Raw genomic sequence first — 15,804 nt, forward strand, 5'->3', positions numbered from 1 at the left:
ATACCAACAGTTTTCAAACCTGTACCAATAGTGTTACACCGATTCAATTACATTGTTTTAGATCTCGTTATGTGAAATTTATATCTGATAAAAATGCCAAAAGGACAGGTCGTCGTGAACAAGAACCAAGCAGAATTCCAGATAAGAGACTCTGCCGCCTATTCACAAAGAGTAGAAAGTTGAGGAAAGCTATTCGAAAAGTAATAAAGAGAACAATACCTGCATCATCCCATATTCATTGCTACACAAAAGCATTCAGTCATGAACGTCAGAGAGTTTCAAGTAACAATTGTTTCTATCAATACATTAAAACAAAACTAATACATTGTAAGAATTCAGAAATAACAAAACGTCGACCAAGGCACTACAAAAAAGTTAACAAGAAAAATAGACAGCAGAATTACAACATATTCAATTTTGGTAAAACACAAAAGCCTATTATACATAAGGATTTAAACCACAGTTACCGAGTGAATTTTTGCAAGCTCACCCTTTGTGGACACTGTATCTATCTTTATTGATCCCAATGCTTTACTAAAGGTATTCAATTCCCATGCTAGAGATTCTTTTGGTATGCCTCATCCACACGGGACATGCATCCTATTAGAATTTGACTCCATTAGAAATTTGACAGAGTATTTTAAACTTATTTACAGGCCAGGTGCTATATTTGAAATAAAAGGTGTGAAAATTGTAAATGATACAAGTGATGAATTTTCACAAATTGTGAATACTAATGATGTTAGTCCAAACACTAACACAAATTTATGTTGCTCAACATCAAAACTAACAGTTCTAGATGACACAATGAATGATAACTGTGATTTGAAAAAAATGCAAAGTCAATATATCCTCCTTTACGCTATTTGTTTCTCTACTGTGAAGACCCGTAATTATTGGAATGATGAAATGCGAAACGCCATTGTTGAACATGCTATAGAATCTTTCCAAGTAGCCCTTAATGAAAATCTGTTGTCGTCAACTCATTTTCCTGAAAGCATACAAATATGTGGTTCAACAATTGACATAACTTATACAGCTAGACCTGAAGGAACGTTGTGTTATGCTTCTGTATCCAACAAGATAGCTTTGGAAAAAGTAATCTTGGCAAACACCAATAGCAATATAGGATTTTTAATTTGTTTGGGAGACGATTATTTAGCTTGTATAATTCAGAAAAAAATGCATGTTAAGAAGCACAGACAGATAACAAAGTATGTTTTACTTGTTCCAAATGAAATTCCTCAACTAAATCTTTCGAAAGAACTTTCTGACTTCTGTTGTGTTGTTGAAGGGTTATGCGAATATCTTAATCTCAAAGAACCTGACCTTCAGAAAACTGAATATATTCTTCAATTTTTGTCAAGTCCACAACCACTAACAAAGTCAGAAAAGCAAAGAGTCCTACGAAAACATACTTCCAATAAACAAAAGGAAAAAGTACGTGAAAATAAGAAAAAGAATTATAGCTCTATGAGCCCTGTCAAAAGGAAAGCTCTTCTAGATAGTTTAGAACTTAAATACAAGGAAATGGACCCTATAAAAAAACAAGCACTAAATGAAACTAAGACACGTAAATACAAGGAAATGGACCCTATTGAAAAGCAAGCACTAAATGAAACTAAGACACGTAAATACAAGGAAATGGACCCTATTGAAAAGCAAGCACTAAATGAAACTAAGACACGTAAATACAAGGAAATGGACCCTATTGAAAAGCAAGCACTAAATGAAACTAAGACGTGTAAATACAAGGAAATGGACCCAAAAAAAGCAAGCACTAAATGAAACTAAGACACATAAATACAAGGAAATGGACCCTGTCGAAAAGCAAGGACTTCTTGAAAATCTAAAACTTAAGTACAAGGAAATGAACCCTGTAAAAAAGAAGTCTCTTTGTGAGAATGATGTACATAGATACAAGTCTATGGATCCTTTGGACAAAAAGATTTTACTTGAAAAGCGAGCAATGAATTATCAATCAATGGGTTGATTATCAATTATTGCCACATTGCCACCATATCATATTCAAAAGGCGCCCTCCAACAACCCTACAATGAGGGCATAGCCATCTCCACAGGATCCGAATACCTGCAACTACATATAAAATAAAAATATTGACTAAAAACGAAATCACTTCACCTTCAAAAACAAACTTTACCTCCAAAAACATGGTACTGCCATGGGCACCAAAATGGCACCCTCATTTGCAAACATCTTCAAGGGTGCATTGGAGGACTCCTTACTTTCATCTTCACCAAACCACCAACATCCTCTCCTGTGGAAAAGATACATTGATGACATATTTCTACTTTGGACACACGGGGAGGATGCATTCAAAACATTCACCACACATCTAAATACATTTCACCCAACCATCAAATTCGAGGTGACACACTCCACAAAAAGTGTCAACTTCCTTGACACAACAGTATACATAACACTTCTCAAACACCCTCGAAACCACCCTATACATCAAACCAACCGATCGCATGCCTCTCCTACATAACAATTCACACCACCCAAACTCCTGCAAAAAGGGCCTCATCTACAGCCAAATGTTAAGATACAGGAGGATTATCACTAAAGATGAAGAGTTTCATCAGAAAGCTCAGAATCTAAGAGTAGCCCTCATAGGAAGGGGCTACCATGACAAGGATATCCTACCACACATTAACAAGGCTGCCACATTCACTCAATCACAACTACTCTCAAAAACCACTTCCACCAACCATACACGCACACTCCCATTTGTCATACCATACAACCCAGACCTAAAACCACTACGCCACATTCTCCCACAACACTGGGAATACATTCAAAATGACCCCACTCTATCACAAATATGGCCAAATCATCCTGTTGTGGCTTATCAAAGACACAAAAACCTAAAAGAACATTTTGGGCGCACCAAACACATCAAACCATTAAGTCACAATACCACAACACACCACCTAACCCCGGATAATACCACACATTACCTCACCCCATCAATTAAACCAATGGGCCATCCCAAATTACCTTTGACCAAAGATTAAAATCTCCACCACCCAGACACAACTCACAGAACCAGCTCCATCAAGCGACAACCAACAAATCGAAAGAGCACACCCATGGAGACCACATTGGAGTCATTCAACAAACTACAAACCACCTGCAGCCACGTTGACAAATCTGGACCCCTCAGACAACACAACCTTATCACGAATAAACATTTAAGATCACATAAACAAACAATATGTACAAGAAATACGTACAAAAAAATATGTACAAAAAATACATTAATTAATGGCATGGATGGCAGACAATCAAACCATACGATGTCGGCCATAAACATACAGTTGTACAAATAGTTATAATATTCATTATTCAACCACCATCACACAGCAATCCAGGGTGCATTCCGTGCACGTTTCGTGGAAGAACTTCGGCGTGAGTTTTGGGTTGCTGGCGCACAATCACGTCGAGGTTGGCGCACAATTTCAGAGTTTTCGTAGTTGGCGCAGGATCACATGGTTCCGTCTGGTGTTTAAACGGGCCTGTAATTTCTTAGAAAAATCGGGAATTTCCTAATTTTGTATAATAATTTAGAGTTAGTGATGTAACTATGATTGGCTAAATAATATATCTGTTCAGTGTTACAATTGAGTCATTGAGATCAGTAATGAAAATTAGATTAATTCGTACTGGGTTATTTGGGTTACCTGTATACAAAAAAAGGGCGCGAAATGGGCGCAAGCAAAATACAGACTTCAACACATCGGCACCGCTAAATTGGAAAATGATCACATAACTCGCCATGTAACTGATGCCGTAAGGACGAGTTGTTCTCCTACTAAGAACGCATTTTTTAAAAGTATTTAATCAATTTATCAGTTTTAGCCATGGAACACTATTGTGCAGTTTGCTCAAACGTGGTAGGCAATGCGCATACATGCTACACATGCAACAAGTTTGTACACATCATATGTGGTATTCCAGAAGGAGAAGAAGGCTTTGGTCAGAAATTGAAATGCAACAACTGCACACAAAAAGGTACGGTAGCAAGTTCAATTCATTGTTACATCACATTAATATGTTTATCACAGACACATACATATTACATTTAAAGCTGAAACTGAAGGAGATCAACATTCACATGTGCCGAAAACAGCTAACTCATTGAAGAGAAAGTTAAATTGGGATTGGTTAAAAGGAGGCATGGTTGAGCAACCGATACCAAAGAAAATCCAGAAGATAAGTGAAACTTATGTTTGCCTGGAATGTCTTGAGAGGTCCTTGAAGGGTAATTTTGAAGAGAAAAATGCGAGTATTTGCAGAAAAAATGTATCTACTATTGATCGGCATAAAAGAAGATGGCACACTACTACAAATAATTATTCCTGTACAGTAGTTCCATCTAGTGCCCCCGATGTCCGACAGTTGTATGCGAGGTATGCTAAAGCTAAAAAATTTTATACAGAAGCTCCAAAGGATAATAGTAGGCCTCAAACAACCAATGCTCTTGCAAGTACAAGTCACTCAACTAGCCAAAAAACGTTGCTGTCCTTTTATCACTCGAAAACCGTTGAAGATCCAATTCAACCAACTGAGCAAGGAACCCATCAGAATTCTAAGGAAGTAGCGCCGTTGACCAAAGCCTGTAGTGATTTGCCCGAATTAGGTGATCAGGAATTCCAAGAAAATAACTCAAATTTTGCAGATGGGACGAAATTCACGAAACCCAACAGAGATTCATCTCGATCAACTAGCCAAGCTAATATCGACGACGTAATGAAAGCTTTAACTAACTTGTCTTTAAAAGTTGAAGACTTTGGTAAACGACACAATAACTTGGAGCAACTCGTGGCTGAAGATAATGAAGTCCTCAAATCTCTATCGGCAATGCGAACGGCGAGCAACATCAATCAGTTGGCCGAGGCATCCAAATACCTCGAATTCTTTTATGACGATGACTCGGGCACTGGATTATTACGTTGCAACCCTTGCTTTAAGATGCAAGTTACAGCCAGGCCTACTCTTAATAGCCTATCCCCATTACAAGCCCAAAGAATAATTAATTCTTGTGGGACTGGAACACTTGGCACCGGAAAAATCTTGAGCAATGATGTCACTCAACTCCTGATAGAGGGTCACAACCAGACCTGGTATAGGCAGAAGAAGTTGTGCATTGACCACATGTGTTTGCTGGGTGATGGTAACAAATTGCACAAGAAGGCTATGGAAACGCTCAGGAAAGAAGAGGAAAGGGAGAAAAGAGATCAGCCAGCAAGCAACATATTTCGAGCGGCTATTGTTGATCTGAAGCTAGGAGCAGCAGCAAGACATTTGGAGACTTTGATCTCCTTCTTGTCATGTTGCTCAGTCGATGTTGGAAATATCGGACATAGCAGAAACAATTTCAATGATATTCTTTCTTGCTTGGAAAAGTCAGTGAACCGCAGAATCAATTCGTGGTTAAACGAGCCTCTACCTTCAACGTTACTACCACCACATTTCTGGGCCACAATCGATAAAGCTACACCATCGCGCACAACTAATCAAGCTGTCCTTGTTGTAGCTCGGAACGAAAATGGAATTCCCTGTCCAATTCCTGTTGCTGCTCCGCAAGTCTATAAAGAGTTCGCCCCAGCTACGTATGACGCTATGGCAGAACTTTTAATCAAGTCAATTAAGGACAACTTCTCAAAAGATGTTCTGTCAAGGCTATGTGGTATCGCGGCTGATGGTCCTTACCAAGCAGCAGGATTCCGTGAAAGGCTTTTACAAGAACTGGGAATTGAAGACATCGATAATAATCAACTTTCATTTCCAGTAACGTGGGATGCAGCTCATCTGCTAAATCTTGGAGTGGTTGAAGTAAAAGACCGAAGTTCCAGTAGCGATCATTTCAAAACATTCTTGAACAGATGTAATGTTTTTAACACCATTCTTGCAAATGGAAAGGGCTTTGCTTTCCTGCAACTCGTCGACAAAGAAGCAAGAAGGCCAGTTGCTTATGCTGCTCAAAGATTCGCCAGTTCTTCGTACGAACAGTGGCTTAAAATTGAAAAGAGTTACAGCGCATTGTGGAAAGCGTTCGACATGTTGTATCCAAACCGAACTGAAGACGAACAGTACCAGTATATGATAGCTGGATCAGATTTTATTGCTGACCTATTGTCATTCCTCGACATATTGGAGCCAGTGGTTGATTTGATGTTAAGAGTCCAGTCACTTGATGTTCCCATCTGGAAGCTAAAACTTTGGTGGCCCAAAGTTAAAGCTAAACTGGAAAAGGCTGCAAACGGCGATGCAAACTCCTTTCCGAGACTGCAAGAAGTTGGAGATAGCTTTCATCATTACCAAGGTGTTGAACTTCTTCCCGGGTGGTTGGTGACTAATCAAGGTGGTGGAGACGGAGGGAGAGGTGTATTAAACTGGACACAACGAGAAGAGGTGGAAATTGAACAAGACCGTCTGCAACTGGCATCTGACCTAATGAACGCTCTTGACAGAAGGGTTCAGACAATTCTTCACGATCGCTGTTTGTCCACGCTCCAAGTGTTTGATGCTTCGGCCCTTGTTGCTCTACAGTGTGGTACTTGTGAAGACGATATCTTGCAAAAGGATGTGTCGGACGGAAAATACGAAATGTATGGCGTGGAAGAATGTCAAGCGGTATTGGCTGCTGTTTCAAAAATGACCCATATTGTGAATTCAGGAATGGATTTTGATCCGCGTTTGGCATTTCGATTCATGGAGAAGATTAAGAAAGCTGTCAAGATTGGTATTTGGGATGGACTTTGTTTAGATTGGTTTGTACTCGCTGAAGGCACCACCGCATTACCTGTGAACAGTAAGCTTACGTTCTTCAAGCCTGTTGAGACAAAAACACTTGACACAATGTTCAAATTGAGATTCCAAAATGGTCAAGAGTTCAAACTGGTGTTTGCCCCCATTGAAGAAATGTGACGACATCATCAAAGAGGCTGTCAGATTGTACTTCACAGGGGACGGTCCTGACGGTACGTTGAGACGTCACCGAAGTTATTATGTGCAATCTAGCCGTGCTAATGAGTATTTGGTGTCTAAAGTTGTCGATCGATTGGATGGCGAATTAGGTCGTTGTCCTTTCCTGGCAAATGAATAAACTTACAAACGTCCGATATCAAAAACATTGCACAATTGAGTTAGTAACTTGCGTTTTAATACCTTTCATAGTAGAAAGTCATTGAAGTTAAACATTAGGCCAAGTGTACACTGAGAACACAACTAAGTACCATTACGAACACCTATGAACATTTCACTTACTTCAATTATGTTGATTTGTCTGTTCAGTAAATGAAATGTGAATTGAGAAAGTCTAATTGTTATATTTTCTTCTGTACTTCTCTGAATATTTTTTTTTACAACGGTACCTGACATCATAGGGAGCGCACAAAATGGGCTCACTTGGCGCATGGCAAAAGAGCCTCAAGTCACCTTCGGCGCGAGGTCTACACAGAATGCACCCTGGACAGCAATACATGTAAATAATACACGTTATCGGAAACTAGGAATGTTCGCTCCGTTGTTGCGTAGCAACACGCTAATGGAGGTAAACAATTCAAAATGGCCGCGCGTAGTAATAATATTTCAACCACTATATCAATTAAATTACATGAAATTTAAGTCATCGAGGGCGGGAATGTATATGATATGTATAATTTAAGTATAATTTTATAAAATATCTTTTTAAACCAACAAAAATGGCAAAAAACAGCGATGATGGAAGCCGGGATGCAGATGTTGCAATTATGAAACTTGATATGACTCTAAGTGATTTCAAATTGATGAAAATTGAAGCACTGAGAGATTTTCTTTCATTACGTAAAAAGTCAACCGATGGTGATTTTGAGACACTAGTATCGAGGTGCGTTTTATTTTATACCTTTTATAAACTTTGATGCGTTTAGGCTACTCCCTAAATTTGAATTTTTCACGCTTCCTCACAAAATACATTATTAATATTTTAGGGCCTTTGCGGCGTGGGAGGAAAATGTGCCAGTAGATATAACTGCTGAACAGCAACTAATATCTACCAAGAAAGAATACAAAATGAAACTCATAATCGGAAAAACCATTTTGCCAGATCCTTTAACACTTAAGAAAAAAGAGTGGATTGGAGAAGAGAATGGTGGTCTTCAGGAATGGCCTCCTATTTATTATCACGATATTGCAAACTATCTATATGGAATAAACGCACCAGATGATTTATTGCATCGTTTAAACAATGACTATAAAGAAGGGAAAAGTTACAGGTATTTCGCATGTGACTTTGTCAAGGAGATTTTCTATCACCCTGTGAGTGTAGAGAGCAAAATATGTTTTTTAAAATGTAAAGTCACACCCTCACAAAGAACATCTTCAACTCCCTATAATGTTTGGGTTGCAGCTGAAAAGAAGGGACCCGGAGGAAAAATTGTAAGTGGTTATTGTACATGTACTGCCGGCCTTCTTGGAAGTTGTAACCATGTTACAGCAATGCTCTTCCGGATAGAGGCTGCTGTTTCAAGTGGCGTAACAAAACCTACTTGTACCAGCAAGTTATCAACATGGAATGTGCCTGCTGCAACAAAGTCACTTCTTTCTATAAAGCCAATTGGTGAACTCACTGTTGTGAAAGCAAGTTACAGAAAAAGAAAAGGAACATCAGAAAATGAACCCAACTGCACTGCTTACAAAAATTTTTCACCTTATGAAACGAAAGAGGTTGAAAATCCAGAATCAATGCGGAAAAAAATATACAGTCTTGTAAAAGACCACATCCCTGAATCTCGCTTTGTAGAAATCATGGAAATTAAGAAAAAGAGAACATCTAGTGTGCAAAGTACTGATACTAATAACCTCCTGTCACACTCAGTTATGAAAAAATCAGATGCATATGTGTATGATGAAAACAGCTCCTTGGAAAACAATGTCAGCAAGTTTACATTGACTTTGGAAATATCAGAGGATGTGGTAAATAGCATATACAATAACACCAAGGATCAGGCAAATTCAAAACTGTGGCATGAGCTTAGGAAAGGAAGAATAACAGCTTCCAAATATCACAATGTCTACACTAAAATAAACTCAGTCAACAACAATCCATCAGTATCCACAAATGCTCTTGTTAAAGAATTAATTGAAAGAAAAAAATTTGAAACTGTTGCAACTAAACATGGTATAGCAATGGAAACTCATGCAAAGGAAAAAGTGAAGAATATTCTGAGTAAAACACATATCAAATGTCAATTTCAGGAGTCTGGGATGATTATTGATAAAGAACTACCTTATCTTTCTGCAAGTCCTGATTTGGAAGGATCTTGCAAATGCTGTAGAGACTTTGTTGTTGAAATCATAGGCGTACGGGGGGGTGGGGCTGGGGGGGCTGCAGCCCCCCTAATTTTTGGGGGAATTAATCTATTCGGGCAAAAAGAGTCTTGTCATTCGGGCAAAGACGTTACGACGGTCTGGTGATTACACGGGGAATCTATTCACCCAATAACGCTAAACTGAAACTGTTGTGTATATTAGCATAGATCGCATAACTGGTTCAAGCATGTGCGTCAAATTAACCTTTATTAAAGGTTAAGTGCTATAAATTAACCGGATTTGGTTTTGATCACAATCGGATAAGTAATTTTATACCACACAGTTTAGACTAGTGTAACGGATATCGGATAATGGATTAAATTTAAATATAGGCTAATACTAATAGAATAAGGAAAAGTAAGCTGCCGCGGATGCACCATTGCAAGTGCGTCCGAGATTAATATATAAATATAGCAGTTGATAATAAATATAGCATTCTAGATAATAAAGGAAGCGTACACGCCCTATGGAACGAGAGCATAAATACCAAATGCGAAATATTGAATAATAGAGTTGGATCTAAACCACATGTGTGTGCATGTGAAGTAAACTTACACTAGTCTTTCCTCAGGCCTTTATCTTTTTTGACCGCTTCGTCGCTATATAAATAATCGCCTGGAATATTACAAAACTCAATAACCAAGCTCTAATAAAGCGTATGGCATCTCGTAAAAGGCGGTACCGACACCGTGTTCGGTGCGAGGAATGCAATAAGGAAATCGATAGTGATTATCAAGAGGTGCATTCTCGATTGGTTCATAATGGTAAAAAAGTAAAATGCCATCCAGTAATGGAATCATCAGACTCATCCCAGTCGAAAATCAGTAATTTCTTTCTAAAAAGTAACATGACAACCAAGGACGATGACCTGCAGTATGACATAACCCAACCTGGAACTGAATCGAGTGGTAGTAAAGACTTTGCAGCCACAGTGTCTTTTGATGAAGATCTGCCGGACAAAAATGTGAAGGAACTCGTGAGCAAAGAACCAATAACGGCGTTCATTGATGATGTTGAATTAAATGCATTGTCACAGCTCAGAGAAAATAGTGAACAGAATACAGTGACAGATAGCGAAAATGTTACACCAGAATCAATGACGATGTCTAGTATTCTAGCAGCTACACCAATGGATGATCTTAGTTCACCAGCACATATTCTAGACGAACAGCCTGAAAAGGTTTCCATTCCCAGTGAAAATACAGAACAGATTTCGTCCCTTCACGCCCCAAAACAGCCTATATTAGCGGAGTATCCTGCAAGAAAATTCGGCAATGAAACATTTGTGCGAAGATTTCAATCTGAATGGTACAAGAAGTATCCGTGGATAAGTTATGAAGTGGATAAGGATGCATGCGTGTGTTTTGCCTGCGTGGAATTTGGGAAAGATACTTCATTTGTGTTTAAGAATTGGAAGAAGTCAGCAAAGCTAGCAAAACACGGCAAGAGCGAGAACCATGTCAGGTCCATGGCAAGATGGCTTCAGTTCAAAGCAATGCAGAGAAACAAAACTTCCGTCCTACAGCAGCTGAGTACTGCACACAAGGACCAGGTTGCCAGTAACAGACAATACTTAAAAGTAATCATACAATCCTTGATGTATACTGCGCAACAGAATGTTGCGATTAGAGGTCATGAAGAGACCCGGAATGATATATGGGAGGTATCTGACATAAATCGAGGGAACTTTCTCGAGTTACTTTGCATAAGATGCAACGATTTGCCTTGGCTGAGGTCTAAACTGCAAAGCCAGCTCCAGTTACATGCTCAGTGGACATCGCCTGTTGTTCAAAATGAACTACTAGAAATAGTAGCAAACGTCATGCTTGAGAGGATAGCAGCTGAAGCGAGAAGTAGCGACTATTACGGAATAGTTGTAGACGAAACAGCAGATATCAGTCGAACAGAGCAAGTATCCATTTTCCTTAGATATGTTTTCAATGGCGAAACTAAAGAGACATTTATTGGTTTCTATTCAACTAAATCCACGGAAGGGGAAGTATTATATGAGCTAGTGAAGACAGCCATTAGCAAGCTGGAGTTGAAGTTAGAAGACATAGTTGCAGAATGCTTTGATGGCGCTGCAAATATGAGTGGCGCTCGTAAAGGGCTTGCCGCACGTATGAAGGAGTGTTCACCTCTTAGTATCTACGTTCATTGCCATGGACATCGGCTTAACTTGGCGCTACAAGATACTATGACCACAATTGAGCCACTTCAGAAAGCTTTAGGCGTGATCCAGAGTCTCCATAATTTTTTGGAAGGAAGTCCCAAACGCCACGCTATCTTCAAGGATATCGAAGTCGAAGATGAGGGCGAAGATTTTAAACTGACAATTAAATCGCAGAGCGCTACTAGATGGTCTTGTCGCTGGGCAGCTGTAAAGGCAGTGGTAAACCAAATGCCTAAGATCATCGAGGCTCTTCTCTCACTCTCAAAAGATCGTGATCCGAAGACGTACAATGACAGCAATTCCCTACTTAACTCGATTTGTGACTTTCGATTCGTTTTTGGTTTGATGGTATTAAAGGTTGTTTTGTCCAACACCGATGGTTTGAGCAGATACCTACAAGGAAAGCAGATGGATGTCGTAACGGCAAAGAAGAGTGTTGATGGCGTGATCAAAACACTAAGTGAATGTCGTACCCAGGAAAATTTTGATCTCTTGTGGTCGCGCGCTGAAATCATGGCAGACAAAATCAAGGAACAAATTGAGGGTACTGATTTCAATTTCAAAGATGCAAAGGTACCAAGACTCAAACAGCCATCACGCCGGCTGCAGACACTTGTCGGCGAAATGCCTGAAGTGAATGCAGAAGTGGAGTACCGAACAGTGGAAGACCACTATCGTATCACATGTTACTACCTAAGCATTGACAGGATTGTCGCGGAGATGAAATATAGATTTGAAGGTAATGATCAAGAGGTGCTATTGGCACTTGCAGACATAGTCTTCAGCAGCTCTCCGACCATGAAGAATATTGAGTTGGTATCAGACTTCTATAGTATCGACAGTGAGCTTCTTGGCAGTGAGAAAAACGTCTATGAGAATATTGATGCTGATAACCCTGATCCTGAAAGAAAAAACGCCGCTGAAATTGTGAGGAAAATGTTTGAAAATGGTGTTCATGAAGTTCTTCCTGTTGCTTACAAAGTATTTTCGATTCTGGCCACGATCCCTGCAACATCCTGCTCTGCTGAGAGATCTTTTAGCGCTCTTCGCCGCTTGAAAACCTATCTTCGAAGTACAATGGGGCAAAAACGCTTAAACAGCATTGCCCTTATCAATATTGAGAGAGCTTATGCAAATAGCACTTTAAAGAACGATATGGAAAAGATAATTGACATTTTTGGACAGCGACGTAATCGTAAATCATATTTCTTCTAGTCTAGATTATAGTTTTACAAAACTAAATTCCTTGCATGTCTAGTGCAAAACATGACGGAATTTCATATATCAAATAAAATGTTATTATGTTAGTCACTTTTTCTTTCGTTGTAAATCGTAATGAATATATTTAGTTTAGAATTTAAATGGCTAGGGATGATATTTCTTTTTATATTACGTCTGTCAATCTTCAAAGGAAATCCTTTCATTTGTAGTCTTCTCAGATTATATAATTTTATGATGACGTCACAAAATCTATGACGTCATGTCATTCGGGCAAATTGAGCGCAGCCCCCCTAAAAAAAATATGCCCGTACGCCTATGGTTGAAATCAAATGCCCCTACTCTATTTGCGAGACTACACCTTCTGCTGAAAACTTGAATTATTTGCAGGAAGTCAACACTCATCAGACAACATCACTCAAGCTTAAACACAGTCATTCATATTATACACAAATACAAGGCCAACTGGCTCTAACAGACAAAACATTTGCATGGTTTTTTGTGTATAGTCACCATGGTTACCACATGGAGAAAATTAATTTTGATGAGGATCATTGGACAAAAGTGAAAGCAAATTTAATTCAATTTTGGATGAGACACTTAGCTCCTCAGCTTATTCAATATAATCATTCTCAGTTGTTGGTAATTACAGAGTCCTCTACTTCTACAGACATGGTGAGCATGCCACAAGAAAATTTAGATACTATAGGTCCATGTGTGAAGTCTTCTTGCATTGCTGCCAAGAAAGTAAAGAAGAGAAAATCGAGAAAAGAAGTCATGCCAAAGCTCTACTTGTGTTATGTTTGTTCTGAGGACTGTGTAGACAATCCAGATACATTTGAGAAGAATAGCATTTGTTGCTCCAAATGTGGTCGGTGGCTGCACTTTGGATGTGTGGACATAAAAGAACAGCAAGACGTGGCAAGGCAAAGTGGTTTTGTAAAACATGCAAATAAACTATTTATATTACAGATAAACTATTTATATTAGCTTAAGAACTAACTCTATAAAATAAGTCTAGTCCTTGAAAATTGGTTTTTTGAAATTTGTTAAGGCTGCACACACAACTGCTGCATCATCTATGCATGGTAACAATGTAAGTGGAACCTCTTGAGCCAAGATCTTAAAACTGCGGACTTGTCGAATAACTTGTTCAATAAGAATTCTTAAATTAGCAATGCGTTTGGTTTTTTTTATCTCTGCAGGTAACATTTGGTAGCACCCACGTTTTCCAGGGGGGATGTACAAACCAACATTTCTAGCTGCACAGTCGTCTTGGATGCTAAAGCCTTTGTCAGCCATAATATAAGAATACCTGGGGCATGTGTCCAAAAAATTAGACTCTTTCACGATTTTTTTGTCAGAAATGACCCCTGGGTATGAGCATGACAGAAATGATACATTTGAGTTGGGTAAGCATCCAATCAAAAACTTAATAGTGTTATGATGCTTGTATTCAGACCATGTAAGTTTTTGAAGTTCCAAGCTCTTTGGCGTCTCGATGAACACTTCAAAGCAATCAATAATTTGAGAAACATGTTTAGCATTGTCAAAGCGTTTAGGGCGGGTAACATTCAAGCTTTCTTGATCTGGCACAAATATAAGACATCCAAGTACTTTGGCTAGCAACCGCACCCAGCTTTTGAAAATAGCAGACACAGTGCTCTGTGCGATTTTAAACCTTGCTGCCAAGTCTTTTTCAGTTAGACCAAGTCGAAGTTTTAACAATGTTAAAAACATCCCATCTGTGCTAGAAAGAGCTGGTTTTCGTCCTATTTTGGATGATTTTGAACCTTGCCTTCCAACTTTTGATTTCTTTTTACCAAACCACCTCTTTTTCAAATATGGAGATGCCAACTGGTGAACAGAATCGAAACAAGCCTTGTTGGGGAGTCCAGTGTAGAATGTCACATCACTGTCACTTTTTAAGAGAACTGTGTGCAAGGGCTGTTTGCATTGACAACTTTTTTGGTCGTTTAACATTTTTTTACGTAAAACTTTTATTCTCCAGCTTTTTGATTTGTTCTCTGAGGCTAGGCTTCTGGCAACTTTCTGGGATTCATCCAAAGTGTTGCTTAAAGCTTCTTTCTCTAAAGTCAAAGCCTCTACTTTTTTCTGCAGCTCACTTATCTGTGATGATACACTCTCATCCACTAATTCAGACATGCCATGTTCTCTATGTTCATTAACACCAGAGTTACTAACATCTTGTTCATCAGTTGATTCAGGAGGAAGTACCTGTGATAAGTCTGATGGCACCTCCTCTACATAATCCAGCCGTCTACGTTTCCTCTTCGGTGATGGAAAAAGTTTGAACATTTTTTCTCTTGCATCATATCCCAAATTTTTGGTTGGATAGGAACAGCCTTCTTCAAAATGCTCTGAGCACACCCTGGACTTTGAACCTGGGCTCCATAATTTATTGGTTTTGCTTTGACGATTGATAAGAACACGCCATTTCTTTCTATCCTCAGGGTTTTTCTTTTTCCCAGGAAATGTGAACAGCCTACAATAAAATAATTTATGTTGAATAAGTTAATTGCCATTTTTATCTAATTCACTCGCTGAATAAAAATTAGGTAAACATTAAACTACTCACTTGAATGGTTCAGTACAAGGGTGTCAGGTCGTTTCGTACTCTTGTCATTTCGTACCCATATCCCTGGTCGTTTCGTACTCTAATTGATGGTCGTTTCGTACCCCGATTTTAGTCGTTTCGTACTCAAATGCTATATGACTGCTTTTATTGCAATCAGTTCAGTTTTCATTAAAAGCGTTGATAAAAACTACTTTCTTTGTTGACTTGAAACTCTGTATTGCAACATTTAAGTTTTTCATTCGGCAGTTCAAATTTATCGTTTTGAAAATGGTCCGAAAGTCTACACGCACACTTAAGCGCAAATGGCCATGTGGTACTTGCAGTCTGCAATGCAATGACAATTCGATCTTTTGCGAAGGATGCCGAATGCATGTGGTACCATTCTTGTTGTGAGAACCTGTCTCCGAGAGATTTAAAAATTTTACAAGACCTAACC

General features: G+C 38.9%; 3 protein-coding genes across 3 annotated transcripts; 2 read left to right on the plus strand and 1 right to left on the minus strand.

Annotated features, from left to right (window-relative positions):
* Nucleotides 1-7,648: 7,648 nt before the first annotated feature.
* LOC114530141 lies at nt 7,649-9,483 on the plus strand. The gene is made up of 2 exons (XM_028551726.1): nt 7,649-7,894; nt 7,998-9,483. The coding sequence occupies exons 1-2, from the start codon at nt 7,731-7,733 to the stop codon at nt 9,481-9,483; spliced, it is 1,650 nt and encodes a 549-aa protein (XP_028407527.1). The 5' UTR covers nt 7,649-7,730.
* A 553-nt stretch (nt 9,484-10,036) lies between these two features.
* Nucleotides 10,037-12,766, plus strand: LOC114530142 (zinc finger MYM-type protein 1-like). Its single transcript, XM_028551727.1, has one exon. The coding sequence runs from the start codon at nt 10,037-10,039 to the stop codon at nt 12,764-12,766; it is 2,730 nt and encodes a 909-aa protein (XP_028407528.1).
* A 1,020-nt stretch (nt 12,767-13,786) lies between these two features.
* On the minus strand, nt 13,787-15,416 carry LOC114530143. The gene is made up of 2 exons (XM_028551728.1): nt 15,385-15,416; nt 13,787-15,275 (listed from the first exon to the last, which is right to left on the minus strand). Exons 1-2 carry the CDS (start codon nt 15,414-15,416, stop codon nt 13,787-13,789), a joined length of 1,521 nt encoding a protein of 506 aa, XP_028407529.1.
* Between the last annotated feature and the right edge of the window lie 388 nt (nt 15,417-15,804).

Source organism: Dendronephthya gigantea, unplaced genomic scaffold (assembly GCF_004324835.1).
Source record: "Dendronephthya gigantea isolate DGI-Jeju-01 unplaced genomic scaffold, DenGig_1.0 000060F, whole genome shotgun sequence".
NCBI classification, from domain to species: Eukaryota; Metazoa; Cnidaria; class Anthozoa; order Malacalcyonacea; family Nephtheidae; genus Dendronephthya; species Dendronephthya gigantea.

Bases quoted from the DNA above. Each gene is read 5' to 3' on its own strand.
- LOC114530141 (XM_028551726.1), top strand. From the start codon at position 7,731: ATGGCAAAAAACAGCGATGATGGAAGCCGGGATGCAGATGTTGCAATT. The intron at 7,895-7,997 runs GTGCGTTTTATT...TTAATATTTTAG, and splicing joins TTTGAGACACTAGTATCGAG to GGCCTTTGCGGCGTGGGAGG.
- LOC114530143 (XM_028551728.1), bottom strand. From the start codon at position 15,416: ATGACAAGAGTACGAAACGACCTGACACCCTT. The intron at 15,276-15,384 runs GTACTGAACCAT...ATTTTATTGTAG, and splicing joins CGAAACGACCTGACACCCTT to GCTGTTCACATTTCCTGGGA.
- LOC114530142 (XM_028551727.1), top strand. From the start codon at position 10,037: ATGGCATCTCGTAAAAGGCGGTACCGACACCGTGTTCGGTGCGAGGAA.